Source organism: Ilyonectria robusta (assembly GCF_021365365.1).
Source record: "Ilyonectria robusta strain PMI_751 chromosome Unknown BGZ61scaffold_48, whole genome shotgun sequence".
Lineage (NCBI taxonomy): Eukaryota > Fungi > Ascomycota > Sordariomycetes > Hypocreales > Nectriaceae > Ilyonectria > Ilyonectria robusta.
Genome location: NW_025764482.1, coordinates 138922 through 156028, shown reverse-complemented (window position 1 = coordinate 156028; position 17107 = coordinate 138922). Strand labels below are relative to the sequence as shown.

Below are 17107 nucleotides of genomic sequence, written 5' to 3'. Positions count from 1 at the left end.
CCTCGGACAGCCGAGAGGCTTCGGATGCTGCGGAGTCTTTGGCTTCAACTAGCTATAGATAAATCAAGGAAAAGCTAGGACTAGGGCTAGGGCTAGGTTGATGTCGAAGCTGCTGACGAGGCCGGTGGCGATGGACGCCTATGATGATGAAGGAAAAGTTTCACAGCCGCAGAAATCCGATATCCCGATAAAGGTGATATCCCTGATACACTGATACATGTGACATCCATCCCCCCGTCTACTGGGCTCCCAACCATGCTGCAACTTGGGCGGAATTCTCATCAGGAGGGAAAACCGGGTACCATACATGCTCCACTTTTCCATCTCTGAGGGCGAGGGTGATTCGCTTGGTCAGCGGCTTCCCTTCCCACTCGAAGACCGGCATCTTCATGGCCTTGACAAACTCCAGCTTCTCATCGCTCAGCAGGTCGTAGGGCAGACCCAGGCGTTCTTTGGCCTCCTGCTGGTAGGCGGAGTCCTGAACGCTCAAGCCGAAGACGGCGTTGGCACCCAGCTCCGTCAGCAGGGGAAAGTTGTCACGATAGCTGCATGCTTCGGCCGTGCAGCCGCGGGCACCAGGCGTGTTGTTCCACTCTGGCTTGACTGCCTCTCCGGCGCGCCGGTGCGAGGGTAGCAGAAGAGAATAGTGAGACCTGGCAGCTCAGCCAGCCTGACAGATGTTCCTTGGGTGGAGACGAGGCTCAGGTCGGCGGGGATAGTGGAACCCAGGAGGTGAGAGGCAAGGCCGTCATCGACGGGGCGGGGAATGGTCTTGGGAACTTGGGCGTCTGGATCACAGATGAGTTAGTTGGATGTTGGGATAGGAAAAGCATGGGGTGAACTCACGGTCGAGAGCCATGGCTGCGAGGACTGATGAACAGTTTTGAGTGAGGTTGGAATGATGTTTGGAGGGTAGAAAGTGGTGCTGTTGGAGAACAACCGAGACGGGTGATGAAGTTGATGAAGTTGAGAAATCCGAGTTGAGAATTTGAGAAGTGAAGTTGGTACCTGCCTATGAAAAGGAGAAGGATGCGGTGGGACAACTGCGTTGGTTGCTCTTGCCCCAGCAGATATATAGAAGTTGCAAGAAGGCAAGAATACGAGAAGGCAAGAAGGCGAGAAGGCGAGAAGGCACTGGCCCAGCACTGCAGCACCCATGCATGGCCCGAGCTCAAAGGGGAATATGCCGGGCAATTTTATCACTCCATTCACTCCGGGTCCGCTAACTTCACCCCGTTGGCCCGAATCTGACCGAGTGGGGGATCCTCCCTCTGAATCCATTCAATATCAGCTTCAAGGGCCCAGATTGACGCCGCCGGTGACCTCAGAACTCTGGAGAGGGGCCTCAGAAAGGACACTCCCCGCGAATCACGGCACGGTGATTCGGGGACGTCCGCCTTACTTTTAACCGCCGGACCAAGAGTGTCCCAATTAAGCGGTTGGTACCACGTCCAGGCCAGATACTTGCTGCCCGGCATGCTACTGTTGTGATTAACGTGAGAGAAGAGAACAACAGCCAAGCACGCGACAACACGGCGGGCTCTACGTGGGAAATTGCCGTCTTATTATGTCGTAATATCCCGGCATCCCCCCACCGAGTCCAGCCTTAACCTCTGAATCATTATGGACTTCCAAGGCTTGGAGTATGTCTACGTACCAGGACTCGGGGCGAGCCTCACCTTTGATCGAGAACGAGACTTTCTTGGCAAAGGGACTGTCGGGGAGGTCTTCTGTGTAAGAACCGAAAAGGTCCCGCCCGCAGCTACGCCCTTGTGAAATATAGATATATGAGTAATATTTCTCTCTCTAGCAGACAGATAGTGCGACCAAGGGGAAACTGTACGCACTCAAAGTGTTCCTCGACCGTGGAGAGCGTCCGCACTTCGCCAGAGAGTGCAAGGTCTTGGAGGCCCTGGCTCTTGTTCCACACCCAAACATCCTACTTTTCCTGTATTACGGGAAGTTCAACGGCTTCCAATTCATCCTGTTTCCTCTTGCGATAGGCGATCTGCACCAGGAGATTGCTCAAGCCGGCCATAGACTCGATGGTGCTGCCTCTAAGTTCTCCCCGCGTTCTAATCTGCTGTTCAACCGTCTGTAAGAGAAGCTCCAGACTTTCGTCGAGGAATCCCCGTGCTCTCAGGGCCTTGCACATCCAAAATCTACATCGTAGGGTGTCCGGATGTTCGTTGCCAAGAAGTCGCACCGACATGTCGACCGATTTGCGGTACAACGCCTCGCTCTCACGGTAGCTGCCTAGTTTATACAACACCGTAGCGAGTTTGCGACAGATGAGGCATTTCCTTCGGTCAGAAACGTCGGCACTTTGACTGAGCTCCAGTGCCACTCGCAGCAATTCTTCGCTCTCGGAATGCCTATGCGCATCGGTGAGAGAATCGCAAAGACTCCGTATAGCTGCCAGGGTTTCACCGTGCCTGGGGCTGAAAGCCACCAGTCTTATCTGAACTAGCTGTCGCAGGAGCTCTTCTTCCTTCTCGAGGTTGCGGAGGTTTCCGAACGACTGGGCTAGAACATGGAGAGATTTCTGAACCAAAGAGCCGCCGGGAATGTCGATGTTAAGGGCCGCGGCATGGACCTCGTGGGCCATCTGGTTTGCCTCGTTGAATCTTCCGAGGTGCAAAATCACTTCGGCCAGGTCTCTCTTGACAGAAACGACGTAGCGAGAATTTGGACCGTGACGCAGCAGCAGAGTCGGAAGAATTCTCTTGAACTGCCGCTCGGCTTGGTCGTAGTGCCCAAGACCAAAATACGCCACCGCCAACCTGTCAATCAAGACAGTCGCCGCCTCGGTGTTTCCGAGGGTCACGCTCTCAAACATGTGTATCTTGTCCAAGCACTCTCTCATTTCGGTACGTAGAATGTCGTGGTATTTTGGCATCACCTTGGAGTCGAAGCCGTCTCGGTTGTATCGAGGAAATGGGTAAAGCTCGACGTTCAAAGGGTTCGCGAATACCATCTCCTGGGTAGAGAGAATCGCATCAACGCCCGAAAACTTGAACGGAGACGGCATGGTTGGTTCTGTTGAGGCAGGGTTATAGAGAGCCATCGCGGTGCTATTCCAAGGAGTATCTCCATTGCCACCATGGCTCATATCCTTAAACTCTTCATTTGAGATAGTCTGGCGGTCCTGGGTTGTTATCTCCGTCGCAGTTGCTCTTTGACAGAAGAACAACATATCATCAGGCAGTGCCAAGCTCAGTGCCGAGAACAGCCGAGGTAGCAACCAGGGCCAGCTGTCTCGCGGCAGAGGCGAGGATTGCGGTGCATTGCTTGCAAGCAGTTGCAGAGAGTCATGCTCTTGGCCTGTGGAAAGTATCTCGTTAGAAACTAGCGGGTTGATTGTGTTTGGCGAGTGGGCCGATGACGAAGCTATCGGGCTGGTATTGTTGAGCGAAAGAGTGGACGATGAAGCGATGGGACTAATCCTATGTGCCGAAAGGGTTGATGGTGAATGGGACGAAACTTTATCGGGACTGCCGTCGGACGTGTCCGTAGCAAATCCTCCTTCATTCTCAGGAGGAGGAGGGTCGGGCCCGGCCAAGTTTTGGTCTTCTCTTAGAGTCGGCTGCTCGGTCGCGGAGGAACTTTGAAATGCCCCGTTGGACGGTTTATTTCTGGCCGTCTTCTCCCAGCGCTCATATTTTGCGGCGGTTATTCTCACAAGTGAGAGCGGTAGTTGGTGGGACTTGGGGATCTGCCTGGGAATCGATCGGCACAGGATCGTCTTCATTACCTACCAAATTGCCAGAAGTCGTGTAATTCATGGCGATGTAGGGCAGCGAAACTTGGATCAACCAGTACGACTAGTTTGGGCTGACATGAAAGGGAGAGGAGAGAGAAAGAGACGCACGAAAACGATTAGACCAAGAGAAATTACCGTGCATGAAATATCTCATCTACACAGGGGGCCACGAGTACCAGTTCGCACACTGGGGTGTATCTACTTTCCATCCAGCAGAGTCCAACGGTCCAACGAGGGCAAGTAAAAACATTGCCTTGCATGAGCCATCCCCCCCGCCCTCTCCTTAAAATACCAATTCTAACCCAACGCCAAAAAGAAAAGCCCTGATCTTGATTCGACATGTTAACTCGCACCGGGCAACAGTTGCGCGTCTAATGGCAACATATGTCTCGATGCAAGGAGGCAGGGCTGGCGTTCAGCCAAGGCTAACGGGGGGCTGAATAATTTACTGGGTGCCGTTGGAGCAAGTCAAGGCAACACAGAGGTGCTTAACTTGTCACTGCCGCATAGATCTTGAAGTGCTATATATGTTTCAAAGATCTCTCAAGCATCATGGGTCAATTTACACCCAAGTTGTCCTTCTCATCCAAAACCGCTGCCAAAAGTTGCAATGAGAACCAGATACTGGAGCTCTGCTCCATTCGCCCTGGCTAACCAACCTGCCTTTTGACTCACCCTAGTCCCACTCGTTCCTAGTATAACTGTTGGTTCTGCGTCAACTCCTTGCCTATGGATCCCCTTAGCATCACTAGGGCTATTGTCGGCCTCCTACAGCTCACTCAAGCTTGTCTGAGGCTGGGCAAAAGACATCTCGGTCCTTCCCAGCATACTACTGCAAGCCTCACTGCTCTCTTACAGGAACTATACTGCTTCAACGACGCAATGACGACCCTGCAAGCTCATCTCCTTGAAACTTGCGAGAAAGACAAGACTAGATTAAACGCTTTCGCCTTCCTGGAAAGTTCCCTCAAGAACTGCAATGATGCACTGTTTTTATTACAGAAACAACTTGCCAGCACCACATTCATGGATCGAAAGGTTGTGGGCAAGAGTTTTGACAGAAAGCTCAACAAATCATTAGACGTCTTAAGGAGCGGACGAGGTTTGTTCGAGATAGTGCTGCTAGCAGACCAAAGGCAAGTCACCCATACTTAACGAAAAAGAATTTTGGAGGGCTAAAAAGACATGACCCGACCCGGGACTGAGTTTTTTTTTTTTTTTTTTTTTTTGGTCTCGTAGCAACTTGAGCTGACTCTACGCCACCCCCCTAGAGCCACAGTCAGTGCTATCAAAAGATACACCATTAACATAGGCGAAGACATACGCGAGATGCAGTCCAGTTTCGACACTGTTGGCGGTTACGTATTAGATCTTAGCCGTCAGTTCGAACGGCATACCAAGCAAGCGGAGAGGAGACATATGGAAACACATTCTACGATCCAGACACTTGACGAGAATGTCCCAAAGCTCCGTGATGGCACGAACCCGGGGGAACAAATTCGGAGACGGGTAGAGTGGGCCTATTGGATTTTAATTGCACTCCAGTCTGTTATGCACTTAGTTATTACTAAGATGTTGTTAATCTTTGACAGTATCTACAGTAATTAGAATAACTAGCTGGCTGTTGCACTTCACCCCTAAAATAATAAATATGCTGATTTCTATCTTCTAATTTTAGAAAGTAGTATAATGTTAGATAAAGTGGCAGCTTAGCTAACTTTATAATTATAACAGTATCGAGAATTTTCTTATTAAGAAGGCTTTTTATTATTTTTAAACCTTTAGAATACCTTAAGATTTTTAATATCTGTATTAACCTTTAAAAGGTATCTTAATCCGCTCTTAGCGCGCACTCTTGCTGGCTATTGTATATCCTACCTCTAAATAATATAAGAGCTTTTTAAACTAAAGCTTATATATCTTTTTACTTAGCCCATTCGTTATTCAGGATTAACTAAGGACTCTGTAGGTAGCCCTAACTAAATGGGTTAGTCCGAAAGCGGCCGAATAATCCGGTACTTGTGTTCAATATACTACTGTCACAAAAAGACGAACGTCCCTTGTGGGACTGCATACCCCCCCTTATATCCTTACGACAATTACGTAAACACTTTACTGCATAACCATACAGTCATTAATATCCACTTTAGCCAAATACAATCATAGGATGTCAGAACTAAGCATGTTATCTCTGAGTTCGTTCCTACTTTGGAACATATCAGAGGTCTCGTTGTTTATGGCCCTAGTGCCACACTATTCACGCTGAGAGCTAATAATACAGTAGAGCAGTTCTATCTCTCTCCATGCATCATGGTATCGAATACGCAGCACCCAGTCAACCTGTCACCGCCTCCCTCTGTATCTGAAGAAACCAGCAATTAGGCACTCCACTCAGATATGAGAAACAACAAATTCGAGTCTGAAAGGAGTTTGACCGCCTTAGGAATAGGCATGTCCGAAGGTAGTGATTACCACCTCTTACAACGTTCCCACCAAGTTCAGCACTACGCCCAAGAGTGAGGAGGTGATCCATATGGATGGATCTGAAAATAATGCCAATAATGCGTTATACTTTTGGCCCCGTCGTAAACACATCGCAGGTGCCGAATTACCGGAGTCTGGTAAACATTTCGGTTGAAATTAAGGTTACATTTCGCATGTTTGTATCAAAGGATTCTCAGGCTACGGATCTTTAAGATGTTCAACTGTGATTATTCTTAGACAGATTGGTAAATATACACAGTAATTGCGCTCATATTGTACAGAAATTTGTAGTGGTCAATTAAAAAGAACCCTTTTATGAAACGATACTCTCACACTGTCCAGCATCTTGCAACGTCACGTACACAATGAACAAGGAGCCGTCTTCGAAGAAAACCGTTTTGATCGCGGGAACTGCGTCTGGAATTGGTTTGGCAACGGCAGATTTGCTCGCTGGACAAGGATGGCATGCTATTCTCTCAAGTCGCCGCGATGAGGAGGGCGAATATCAGCCCTAATAATGTCCTGTTAGGTTGTGGGTGTGACAGAGGGTCGCTATCGAGTATGTAACCAAGGGCATTACGGCCAATCCCATTGCCCCAGGAGCAATCAAAATAAAGATTCCCCACGATGTGATCAAGGCGGGAGAATTGAGGAACGGAATACAGCCTTGTTCCCTGCCAAATGTATGGGAGTTCCTGACGATATTGCACGAACCGTCAGCTACGTTCTGGATTCCTCATGTATGACCGGTTCAGTGATTGGAGTTGATGGAGGATTCTATACCTAAATTGGAGGTAAAACTATGCAGTAATTCAGTGACTTTTGTTTATAGTTTGTGTAAATCATCTACATTGCTCACTCTTCACTCTTAAAAAGGAAGCTTCTATGAAGAACTCCCTTGATCACCTCGGACTTCGGACCATCTCCGGATACTTTCCGAGCTAACAGACTTGTAATTTTAACTAGCTACAGAGCTGAATCAAGGAAAAGATAATCCTAGGCCTGGGCCTTCAGCTATAGGCGCCTCTGACTTTGAAGAAAGAGGCTCATCCCGACATGCGACAAGCCGAAATGCAAAACCTTGCGCAATAGTTCATTGTAGACCGTCCATTTGGGGGGCTCTTTCAGCCGAATTAGAACTCTAAATAGCCTAGCGCACCTGCCCCCATGAGGCTAGTCCTCCCGGGCGGAATAAATTTCATTCATTCATGACGGTTTTTATTGGGACTTGGCAATGTATGTAAGCAAGTAAGCTGATAACCTCCCTACTTCAGCCTAATGGTTCTACAACCTCAAGTAAATTCCAACTGCGGATATGGATGAGGTGCTCTGCTTTTACTGTAAGGATCTTTCCATCGATCGCTTGGTCCAGCTCATGCAAGAGGATCTTCGCCAGAGTTCACGTCTCCCACCCCCGCCAGCGTCCCTGTGTTACCAGCACCACGCGTCCTTCCTCGACCTCGAAAATGCCGCAAATAACGGCTGCCCCCTCTGCCAGTTCATAGTCGACTGTTTCAAGTGGACCGCGTATAAAGATGGACATATACCAAAATGGCCTCGTGGTAACAAGCCGTCGGCCGAACTCGCTGGGAGCATGTACGCTGTTGCGAAAGGGCTTGAGGTGTCGGATGTGAGAATCTGCCTCGATAACCGAGATATAACATCGGAATGGAACATGAGCAGGAGCGTTGATAAAATGAATGTTCGTGTTGGCCCCTTCTACGAGCTGCCGCTGGTCATAACCAGCCCTAGAGGTAAATATCAGTCATCTGTTGATGGCGATGGACACTTACTGGAGCAGCGAATCGGCAGAGGGCAGGCGACTACCCAGTCGGACGTTTCGAGACAGATTTGGATCTTGGATCTGAGGCGAACTACAACACGATGCGATCATGGTTGGAAGAATGCCAACAAAAGCACCCTCATTGCCTGGACCGAGAACATGGACCTTCTGAACTGCCCACTCGAGTCGTAGACGTGGGGGTTACGCCTGCCGGTATCGAGTCTCACCCAGCCAGTGTCCAAATTCTGTGCTCTCAGGGCATGCGAGCGAACTACATCGCCCTGAGTCATTGCTGGGGCGGTACGATCAAAATGGTATTAAAGGAGAGCCGCTTGGCCGAGTTCCAGAATGCCATTTCCACTTCGTCCTTGCCGCGTAATTTTCGAGACGCCATCGCCATCACACGCAATCTTGGCATCAGGTACCTATGGATCGACTCTCTTTGCATCATTCAAGATTCAAGGAGCGACTGGGAGAAGGAATCCAAAAAGATGGGCCATGTTTATCGCAACGCCTTTCTGACAATATCCGCCATGGCCGCTGAGGGGAGCGAAGGTGGCATCCTTGGCCCATGGCCAACCATCGACTTCCCGAAGCCAGCAACTGTGCGGGTTTTCCCTAGTGGCGATGAAAACAATGCTGTTGTGAGACTGCATCTGGACCATTGCGAGAATTTCCCAAGTTGGTATCAGGAGACGGCGCAGTCCCCTCTCAACTCTCGTGGTTGGGTCCTGCAAGAAATGGTCCTCTCGCCTCGCAATCTCTATTTTGGGTCCAAGATGATCTACTGGAGATGCCCTGAGGTGCTGAAGGGCTCCGACGGTGCCCCGTTGCTCAGAGTGAGGCCGTACCCCATTGAGGAGTACCGTCACATCAGCGCCATCATCCACCCAAACACACAGCATGAGCCCCTTGCCCACGACTTGAGGCTGCTTCTCACTAACTACTACGACGTCGTGCAAGAATACACCAGTCGCAAGCTGAGTGTCGCCTCCGATAAGCTGCCGGGCATTGCCGGAATAGCCTCCAATCTCACCCCCAAACTAGGCCCATACCTCGCTGGGCTGTGGGCTCACGATATTCATTGTGGATTGCTTTGGTCAGCTACCACCTTGCCGTTATCGGAAACATTTCTTGCGCCATCATGGTCCTGGGCGTCGAGAGACGGGCGAGTTTCAATTGGCAATGATGCTCCGAGTTCCCAATTCAACCTTGACGAATGGCAGCTCCAGATAGTCGAACACTACATCAGCTTGAGAAACCCAGACATCCCTTTCGGGGAAGTGACAGGAGGGCAACTCATCGTTCAGGGGTGGACAATGCCTCTCGTCTGGGGGAAAGACGCCGTTATTACAAGCTTAAATAGCAGTCGGTTGAGGTTTGATGCTAGGGAAGAAGATATGGCTATGATATTATCCAAGGATTCGAACTTGGGAACTTGCTTTCTCTACCAGATTCGGGATTCCAACAAGTCTGTTGAGAAATCCACCCGTCAGTTTGCAGCTAGTGAGGAGGGCAAGCTTGAGGGGCAGGTTTATGTTGCGCTCATGGTCGTAGCACGTCGCGGCCTACGGGCCATGCGTTCTTGGGATATATCAGAAGGTTCAATTTCTGTAGTTGGGATAGATGGCTTAGTGCTCTGTCCGCGGGGTGAAAAATACATACGAGTAGGAAGATTTAAATGCTCCCTGGATGAGGATTCTTTAGGGAACTGGCCTCAGATATGGGTAAAGCAGAGGTTAGTTCTGATATAGTATTACTCTAGAGGAATTAGATATACTATATAAAATATCAGAAACATTGCCATTCTACGGTTTTTTTACGGAGTACTTTCCAAGGTTTTTTAATCTTTATTTTCTATTTTTTTTTTTTACTTTTTATAAAATAAAATTATTTTCAATAAAAGCTTTATAAATATTACAGTCTGCATGAGAACTAGGCAGTTATAACTAGCAGTAATATATCACGGCCTGTATTAAGACCAGGCAGTTACAGAAAGATCGTGCCCTCCCTTAGGGATCTTGCCCACAATCCAGGAGCGCTACGATCCCTCCCTTGTTTCTAAGCTTAAATTCCGGATTACAAAACAGTGATATCTCACGACTAGGTGCACACAGAAGGGTCGAATCGACTGTTTGTCGGACGGTCCGACGTGGGGAAAGCAGGGGTTGTCTAGTTGGGGCCCATGATGCGGTGGTATTTCGCAAGTGCCGAAACAGGGATAAAAGATTTTGAAAAGTGGAAGATGCAATTGATAACAGAGGTACAGGGTAATCATTGCTTTAGAGTTTAATCTGTCAGCTCGTTGCCAGTCTGGTTGAGCCATCTCGACATTTCTTCAGCGACCATTGTACTTGTCATCCCGCCGCCACAACTTCACAGTCCAGTCGTGTAATCGGCGCCTCTCATCGTCGTCACGACCGGGATTAGAGGTGCACACGCATTCACATGTAATATACTTTCCGATAAATAGAGCTGCTTTTCGTTGAATATTCCACATTTGTTCTTCGTCGCGTAAGTGAGCCGGCGTAGGTATTGTACGTAATACAGCATATCGTGAGCCCCGACTCAGTCCTCGAGCAGCTACGGGCATTGCATCCTATAATTTGACTGAACTGAGCATTATAGAGCCGATTTTATTTCTCAAGCATCATTAAAAATTCGGTGACCGATGTTGATTTTGCTCTCTCCTAGCAATCTGTTTGGTTTGGTTCATCATCCAACAGTATGTCTGTTCCTCCCCGTCCCGTTCAAATTTTTAAAGAAGTGGAAATCCCAACACAATCTTTCCTTCTTCTGAAACACCAGAAAATCCCGTATATCCTTTAAATTTGGACTCGTCAACGACGAGATTCGGACAATCCGGAGGACCTTGTCCAGTTAGCGCCGCCTGCAGCTGCTCTTTGATATACTCCTTGTTTCGAGGGGTAGTCGGGCATGCGGCCACATAAACTACACTGGCGTCTTGATCACCCTGGTGCTCAGGATCGACAGCGTGGCACATCTATTCAAAATTAGTCTAACCAGGACAGCGAGTAGCGTAACGAAAACTCACATCTGTATGCCACCAGACTGTATCGCCAGGGTTCATTGGCGGAATGTGCGCAAGACAATCTTCCAGCCGAAGATGGGGATGGGAGCTCGTACTCAGTCGCTGGCTTTGGTCCGTCATAGTGCCAGGAAGCCAGCTAGACTTGGGGTCAAATGTCCACTTGCTGGCATCCATGATATCCTCCCGGTTTTCTGGTGGGGCAAAGAAAGGTCTCAGCATCACATAGGCAATGACCGTCGAGACTTCGGGGTAGAGCATCAGCGTGCCACAACCAGCTGATGTTGGCGTCAATGCCGTCCAACCCTGAAAGGCACGGAAAACGACAGAGTGAGCGTTGGCCTTGAACAGAAATTGATCGGCATCCTTGCGGACGTTGAGGTCGTAGGCGTCATGAAGTTCGGGATAACCAGAGAAGATGTTGTCATATACTTGGCGGTATTGCGCATCTGCCCAACGGCACAGACTTCCGGCGTCAATATGGGGTCCGAGACCCAAAAAGGCTTGTCCGGGAGGGCGAATCCGCGCTGCATCTGTATAGCTGAGTGGTTCGGGGCTTGTTTCTCCAGACTCATCGTGAAAGAGGGAGTTCAATGTTCTTTGCAACAGGATGTGGTTAGGGTGCGTCCTGACTGCAATCTGGGTTGGGGAATTGTATAGCCTGAGCATCGCAGGAGACTCTATAGGCCAGCCACTGATGCTGTCCTTGTTCGCGGCCACAAAGCCCTTCAGGTTTTTGAACAATGACGTCGCCTCCCCTTCTTCGATCACACCTCTCACGATACAGCAACCACTGGATTTTAGCTCCGATCGTCTGGCATCCGAAAGCCCGCCATCACGGATCTCCTTCATGTCCAAAACGGGAACAGCCTCACTCCCAAGCGAGCTCAGCCTCTCAGTAACAGCCTCGAGATCTTTGCAGACCTTAAGCCAACCTTTGCGGAGTGCTTCTTCACCATACTGTGCGATGACGTCCGCTTTAGCCTTGGGGGAGAATGTGAAGGTGTCTTCAGAAACGCCCTTCGGGGGAGTTTCAAACTCTTGCCAGGCCGGCCAACTAACAAGTTTCCCGGGCATTTTGCGGCCGTGATTTTCAGACAATTGAAGCCGAAATGATGTTGAGGGTGAACCACTGAAGGTCGGTGCAGGTTGATGCGTGCGGATTAGCTCGCTATCTTAGTTTTACCATGCGCGTTATATCCGCGGAGCACAATCAGCGAGGTGACTTGGCTGCATCGGACGGGCCGACAAATTTGTGGATACCCAACCCGGATATACCAGAATCTATCGGACTTTATCGGACTCTATGGACTCTATCGGAGGGGTTGTGTGAGGTTGTAGACGGACCCGCCGCGTCAGCACGCATTCGTGTGGTGGAGTCTTACGACTAGATAACTAAGGTTGTATTTAGTGTTATCTATCAGACTATGACTAGATAACCATATCGAAATCATCTTCACTAGACCGCTCCATCACGCCTCTCGGTCGTCCTTTACCGAAAAGCCGTCTTCCCTTTTCCCATCTTTCTCCACCACACTATCATGCCTGGCCATGCACAAATCCGCATATCTATAAATGGTATTCCCGTGTCCAGAATTGCTTCTTCCATCATCTGCTGACACTCCACCGCTTAGTGGAAACGGTCGCTGACCAATTGCTGCGGAGTATCGCGAATTGAAGCAAATACTTGTCAACGCAAATCTCACCGACAGACCCGCCACCATGTTTGGCCTCAATAAATCCATGTTGCTCATCTGCCTCGTGGCAGCACTCAATTGCGCGAGTGTTGGCTACGATGCCAGCATGATGTCTTCTCTCAACATCCTGGTTTGTTTGCTCTTCCTATCGACTGATCAATAGCTAAACGTTATCCACAGTCATCATTCCAAGTCCAGTTCGAGATAGATACGAACCTGAAAGGTCTTTTGACGGCTGCGCAAAACCTCGGTGGCATTGTCGCAGGCTTATTTGCTGGAGCCATTGTGGACAAATTAGGCCGAAAGGGAGGAATCCTGTTGTCCGCAAGCATTGTGCTCCTGTCTTGCATTCTCCATTCTACTGCGACGCACAAGGCCCAACTCTTTGTCGGTCGAATTCTCGTTGGCTTCGCCAAGTCAGTAGATATTGCTGCTGTACCAACCTACCTCGTGGAGCTGGCACCACCTTCACGTCGTGGCTTTGTCGCTGGTCTATACTGGGCATGTTGGCTTCTTGGTGCCATCATATCTTCGGCCATCGGTTACGGCGCACGAAGCCTTTCTGGAGACTGGGCATGGCGCCTGATTTGCGTGTGCATGGCGGCCCCTGCCTTACTGTGCATCTGCTCGCTTCCATTCATTCCTGAATCCCCTCGATGGCTGATCTCCCGCGGCCGGGAACGAGAAGGCCTTCAGGTACTTGCCAGGTTCCATGGCAAAGGAGACGAGACGAATCCCCTGGTCGTTACTCAATTCAGAGAGATTCGAGAAACCATCGCCTTCGAGCAGGCAAACGGGTTTGACTCCTACAGAGCATGGTGGAAAGCCTTTGTCTCGGAAAAGTCGAACCTCTACCGGGGCTTTATTCTCTTGACCCTTGGTGTTTTTGAGCAGACTATTGGCTCGAGTATCATCACTTTCTATCTCAGCAGTGTTCTTACCCTGGCTGGCATCACGTCTGAGAAAGAGCAGTTCGCTATCAATGTTAGTCAGAACTGTGTCGCTTTCGCCGCTGCCCTTTGCGGAATATGCATTATCGACAAGGTCGGCCGAGTTCCCATGTTGGTTTGTGGAACATCTTTCTGTGCCGCTGTTCTCGCGACAATGGCAGGCCTTACAGCGGATCAAACGGACAATGCTCTCGGACGGAATGGCATCATCGCCATGGTCTTCCTATTCCAAATTGGATACTCGTCTACTTGGACTCCTCTATCTTTCTCATACTGCGCGGAGGTTCTGAACTTCACTATCCGCGCAAAGGGCATGGGGTACGTGAATTCTACTGCCTATCCAATGAAATATGTAACTAACATACATCCACAGCGTCTATTCCATGTTCACCTCCACCGCGGGCTTTTTCAATCAATATGTCATCCCAATCGGGCTTGCAGGAATCGGATGGCGGTAAGTAATCTTCAATGTGTCCACTTAATACACAATGACTAACGATTCAAAAGGTTTTATATCGTCGGCGCTTGCTGGAACGTTTTTGTCGCTGTCGTTATATTCTTCACGTATTTAGAGACGAGTGGCCTCACTCTAGAGCAGATTGATCAGCGCTTCAATGGTGTTCCTCGCGATCAGCTCGTGGACATCATGGAAGTTTACGACGGAAGCAAGCCTATCTCGGAAGGAGAACTGGGTAATAAGTTCAATGGTGAAGAGGTGACTCAGGAGGTCAATCAGATTACCGCGGCATCGGCGGATGTCAAGACAGCTTAGCTCACGAGAAACTGCACATTATTCTTCATAAATTAAGTATTTACACCAAGTCGGCCAGCTAACTTGAGTAATGACAAGTAGTGAAATTTGGCATTCCCCTCCATGATGTCCGGTATTGCCAACTGGTATCTATAGGAACCACCCCCGCTTACACATACATCCTGATTCCCACTGGGACTTGGCGACACCCTTCCTACCCTATACCTTCTGTATTGAATAGACACGGTCTTCACTTCAGAATAGCAGGAGCAGAAATCCATGCCATTGTGTGAATGTCCACAAATGAAAATCTGGTAGCAGTGGCTGTAATTTCGTTGGAAAAGCTCCTTGGAAAAGCTCCATCTAGACACGTTATACCTTGCTGGAAGGGACGGTGGCCACTTTGCCAGGCGAACACAATATTGCCATTTGCTTCATCGCTTGTGTCCTCAAATTGGTTGAAGGACTGGTGTACCTCGCGCACGCGCTTCTCCATTATCCGTTCGGGATCTCATAGACTTTCGGTCTCGGGCCGCAATACGTGCCTCTCTCGCCAACAAAATGGGGCAGTCACAGATTCATCTGTCCTTGTAATCTCAACAAATAGAGAATGCCCCATGCGACGCGAGCGAATTTCCAACCGGAAATAAAACAACAGGTTTTTTCCCCCCATTTATGCGGCTAATGAATTTGGAATGTGAGTGTCGGCTATGGGTGCAGATTGTAGCTGCAGCCGTCTGTCTCAAGTATACAATGCTTCCCTCCAGAGCAAATTGGAGTGTGACTTGGCAGTGGTTGTTGGCCTTGGCGTCCTTATCAGTGCTTGCTTGGCTGGATGAGTAACCAAGCCACGGTTTATTGCCGCTTGTTCGGTCTGAATTAATGGCGTCATGGTGAACGGCCATTCCTTGCCAGGAAGCTCCACGGCGTCATTCGCCTCTGTCGTGTCGTCCAACAGGGAATCATATAGTCGGCAATAGAGTTGGTCGGTCAGTGGGCCGAGTGTGTTGAAAGCGAGAAGAGATGAGGCCAAACAAGAAGCCAAACAGTTCAGTGTGCCACCCTCCAATTACACCATTATGTGGAGACGGCGGCGCTACTGTGAATTGGGCTAGCTATTCAGATAGTAGACAAAATGAAGCGGACATGTTCAGTGGCGAGATGCTTGTCAATCCGCAACCGCATATTTGGCGACCAAAACTCTGCTAAATTTCTCCGTCTTGCCCAAACAGCTTGGCGTGGGCTTCTCCACACCCTGTGGCTGAAACGGCTTAATCAAGGGGCAGGGAAATGAGGACCAATCTAGAGACCGGATGACACCTGCGCCGGGGTCGGAAGATGGCACGACGGAATTTAAGATGAAGCCCTAAGCTGCTTTGAGCCGTGTTGTGAGAGACCCTGCAATAATGGGCATTGAAGCCCACCAAGATTGGGAGATGACGCCGAAGCCAAATCGAATACCCTTGCCGTGAGGTCAAGACCATAATATGCCGCGTCTTCCACTTGTTTTCTGTCGATCTTGTTGCATCCACACCATCACAGATCGTCATCATCATGAAGCCACAACTCAGCGCCCTCTTCCTGTGCGTGGGCTTCTTGTCCACCCTGGGAGCCGCCACCCAGAGCAGTGCGACGCAGAACCTCACTGGCGCCGCATTAAGCAGCAATGCGGTATTTTACAATGACACTTTAATGTAAGTCGATGCCTTCTCATGGCCCCGGGCGGATCATTGACCGGTATTGAACAGCCGAATGATTGCTTCGCCGACGGATGTCGCCAACTTCACGATCCCCGCCACGTTCCCCAAGGACGCCGAAGATGGAGACGTCATCCTGGTCGCTGTCGACATGGAGATTTCGAATCCCAACGAGAGTTTCGACCCACGTTCTGGCAAAGCTCCGCGCTCCGATCTGAAAAAATCCCAGCTCTGTCAGATGAGCGTCGCCCTGAACAACACCATTGTCTGGGTCGGCAAGTTGTTGCCCACGTTTTCGGTCCTCGAAATCGACTCCAAGAAGGCCTTCAACTACACCGACGGACTCGAAGGCATATATCTATCCGTCGAGCAGAAATGCCCTTCCCTCCCGGCCGAGTTTTTGATCCACGACGTATCCTTGTTTATCCAGGTCCCGGTCTCTATGGTCAACGAGTCCGATACTACTACCACTTCGGAATTGCCGACAGTCACTACGAACTCTTCAGCGAACTCGATACAAAGTTCCTCCCTCTCAGCTTTGATCGGCATCTATGGTTCGCTGGCAGCATGGTGGTTGTTGACTAATGTCTGATGCTGGTGTTGAGTGTTCCAATAGGACATCCATCCGCTCAATCAGTATACGATGCTCAGTTTCACAACCATCACCGGATGGAACAACACTGGTCTGTGGCTCGAGGCCTTTTAGCCGCGCCGTGGTTTTCGCACGACGTTTCGAAACCACGCATCATCTCCCTTTCGGGATGCACCGATCCAGCGTTGCCCGTAAGGTCGATGGAGCTCCTGCAATTTCTCTGCTCAAGTCGACCAGATTTGCAGTAAACCTGCGCAGCGAGTTGAGTCTGATTGCAGGATCAGATTAATGGTTGTTCCTCGGCTGTAATGGCTGTGAACAAGACGTCAAATCTCAATTGT

At 49.7% G+C, this 17107-nt stretch overlaps 7 protein-coding genes across 7 annotated transcripts; 4 read left to right on the top strand and 3 right to left on the bottom strand.

Annotated features, from left to right (window-relative positions):
- Nucleotides 1-238: 238 nt before the first annotated feature.
- BGZ61DRAFT_594356 (redoxin family protein) lies at nucleotides 239-1135 on the bottom strand (the record flags this gene model as incomplete). Its single annotated transcript, XM_046256846.1, has 3 exons — nucleotides 847-1135; nucleotides 605-788; nucleotides 239-545 (listed from the first exon to the last, which is right to left on the bottom strand). Exons 1-3 carry the CDS (start codon nucleotides 857-859, stop codon nucleotides 239-241), a joined length of 504 nt encoding a protein of 167 aa, XP_046095052.1. The 5' UTR covers nucleotides 860-1135.
- An 804-nt stretch (nucleotides 1136-1939) lies between these two features.
- On the bottom strand, nucleotides 1940-3031 carry BGZ61DRAFT_540802 (uncharacterized protein; the record flags this gene model as incomplete). The annotated part of the gene is made up of 1 exon (XM_046254960.1): nucleotides 1940-3031. The coding sequence occupies one exon, from the start codon at nucleotides 3029-3031 to the stop codon at nucleotides 1940-1942; it is 1092 nt and encodes a 363-aa protein (XP_046095051.1).
- Nucleotides 3032-4492: 1461 nt separating this feature from the next.
- On the top strand, nucleotides 4493-5371 carry BGZ61DRAFT_486488 (uncharacterized protein; the record flags this gene model as incomplete). The annotated part of the gene is made up of 2 exons (XM_046249866.1): nucleotides 4493-4865; nucleotides 5076-5371. The coding sequence occupies 2 exons, from the start codon at nucleotides 4493-4495 to the stop codon at nucleotides 5369-5371; spliced, it is 669 nt and encodes a 222-aa protein (XP_046095050.1).
- A 2675-nt stretch (nucleotides 5372-8046) lies between these two features.
- Nucleotides 8047-9784, top strand: BGZ61DRAFT_568377 (heterokaryon incompatibility protein-domain-containing protein; the record flags this gene model as incomplete). The annotated part of the gene is made up of 1 exon (XM_046256003.1): nucleotides 8047-9784. Exon 1 carries the CDS (start codon nucleotides 8132-8134, stop codon nucleotides 9782-9784), a length of 1653 nt encoding a protein of 550 aa, XP_046095049.1. The 5' UTR covers nucleotides 8047-8131.
- A 1004-nt stretch (nucleotides 9785-10788) lies between these two features.
- On the bottom strand, nucleotides 10789-12156 carry BGZ61DRAFT_434256 (uncharacterized protein; the record flags this gene model as incomplete). The annotated part of the gene is made up of 2 exons (XM_046243950.1): nucleotides 10789-11034; nucleotides 11086-12156. 2 exons carry the CDS (start codon nucleotides 12154-12156, stop codon nucleotides 10789-10791), a joined length of 1317 nt encoding a protein of 438 aa, XP_046095048.1.
- Nucleotides 12157-12822: 666 nt separating this feature from the next.
- Nucleotides 12823-14498, top strand: BGZ61DRAFT_371902 (general substrate transporter; the record flags this gene model as incomplete). Its single annotated transcript, XM_046242139.1, has 4 exons — nucleotides 12823-12906; nucleotides 12957-14044; nucleotides 14100-14180; nucleotides 14234-14498. 4 exons carry the CDS (start codon nucleotides 12823-12825, stop codon nucleotides 14496-14498), a joined length of 1518 nt encoding a protein of 505 aa, XP_046095047.1.
- Nucleotides 14499-15991: 1493 nt separating this feature from the next.
- On the top strand, nucleotides 15992-16939 carry BGZ61DRAFT_176491 (uncharacterized protein). The gene is made up of 2 exons (XM_046237639.1): nucleotides 15992-16171; nucleotides 16226-16939. The coding sequence occupies exons 1-2, from the start codon at nucleotides 16032-16034 to the stop codon at nucleotides 16764-16766; spliced, it is 681 nt and encodes a 226-aa protein (XP_046095046.1). The 5' UTR covers nucleotides 15992-16031; the 3' UTR covers nucleotides 16767-16939.
- Nucleotides 16940-17107: the final 168 nt, after the last annotated feature.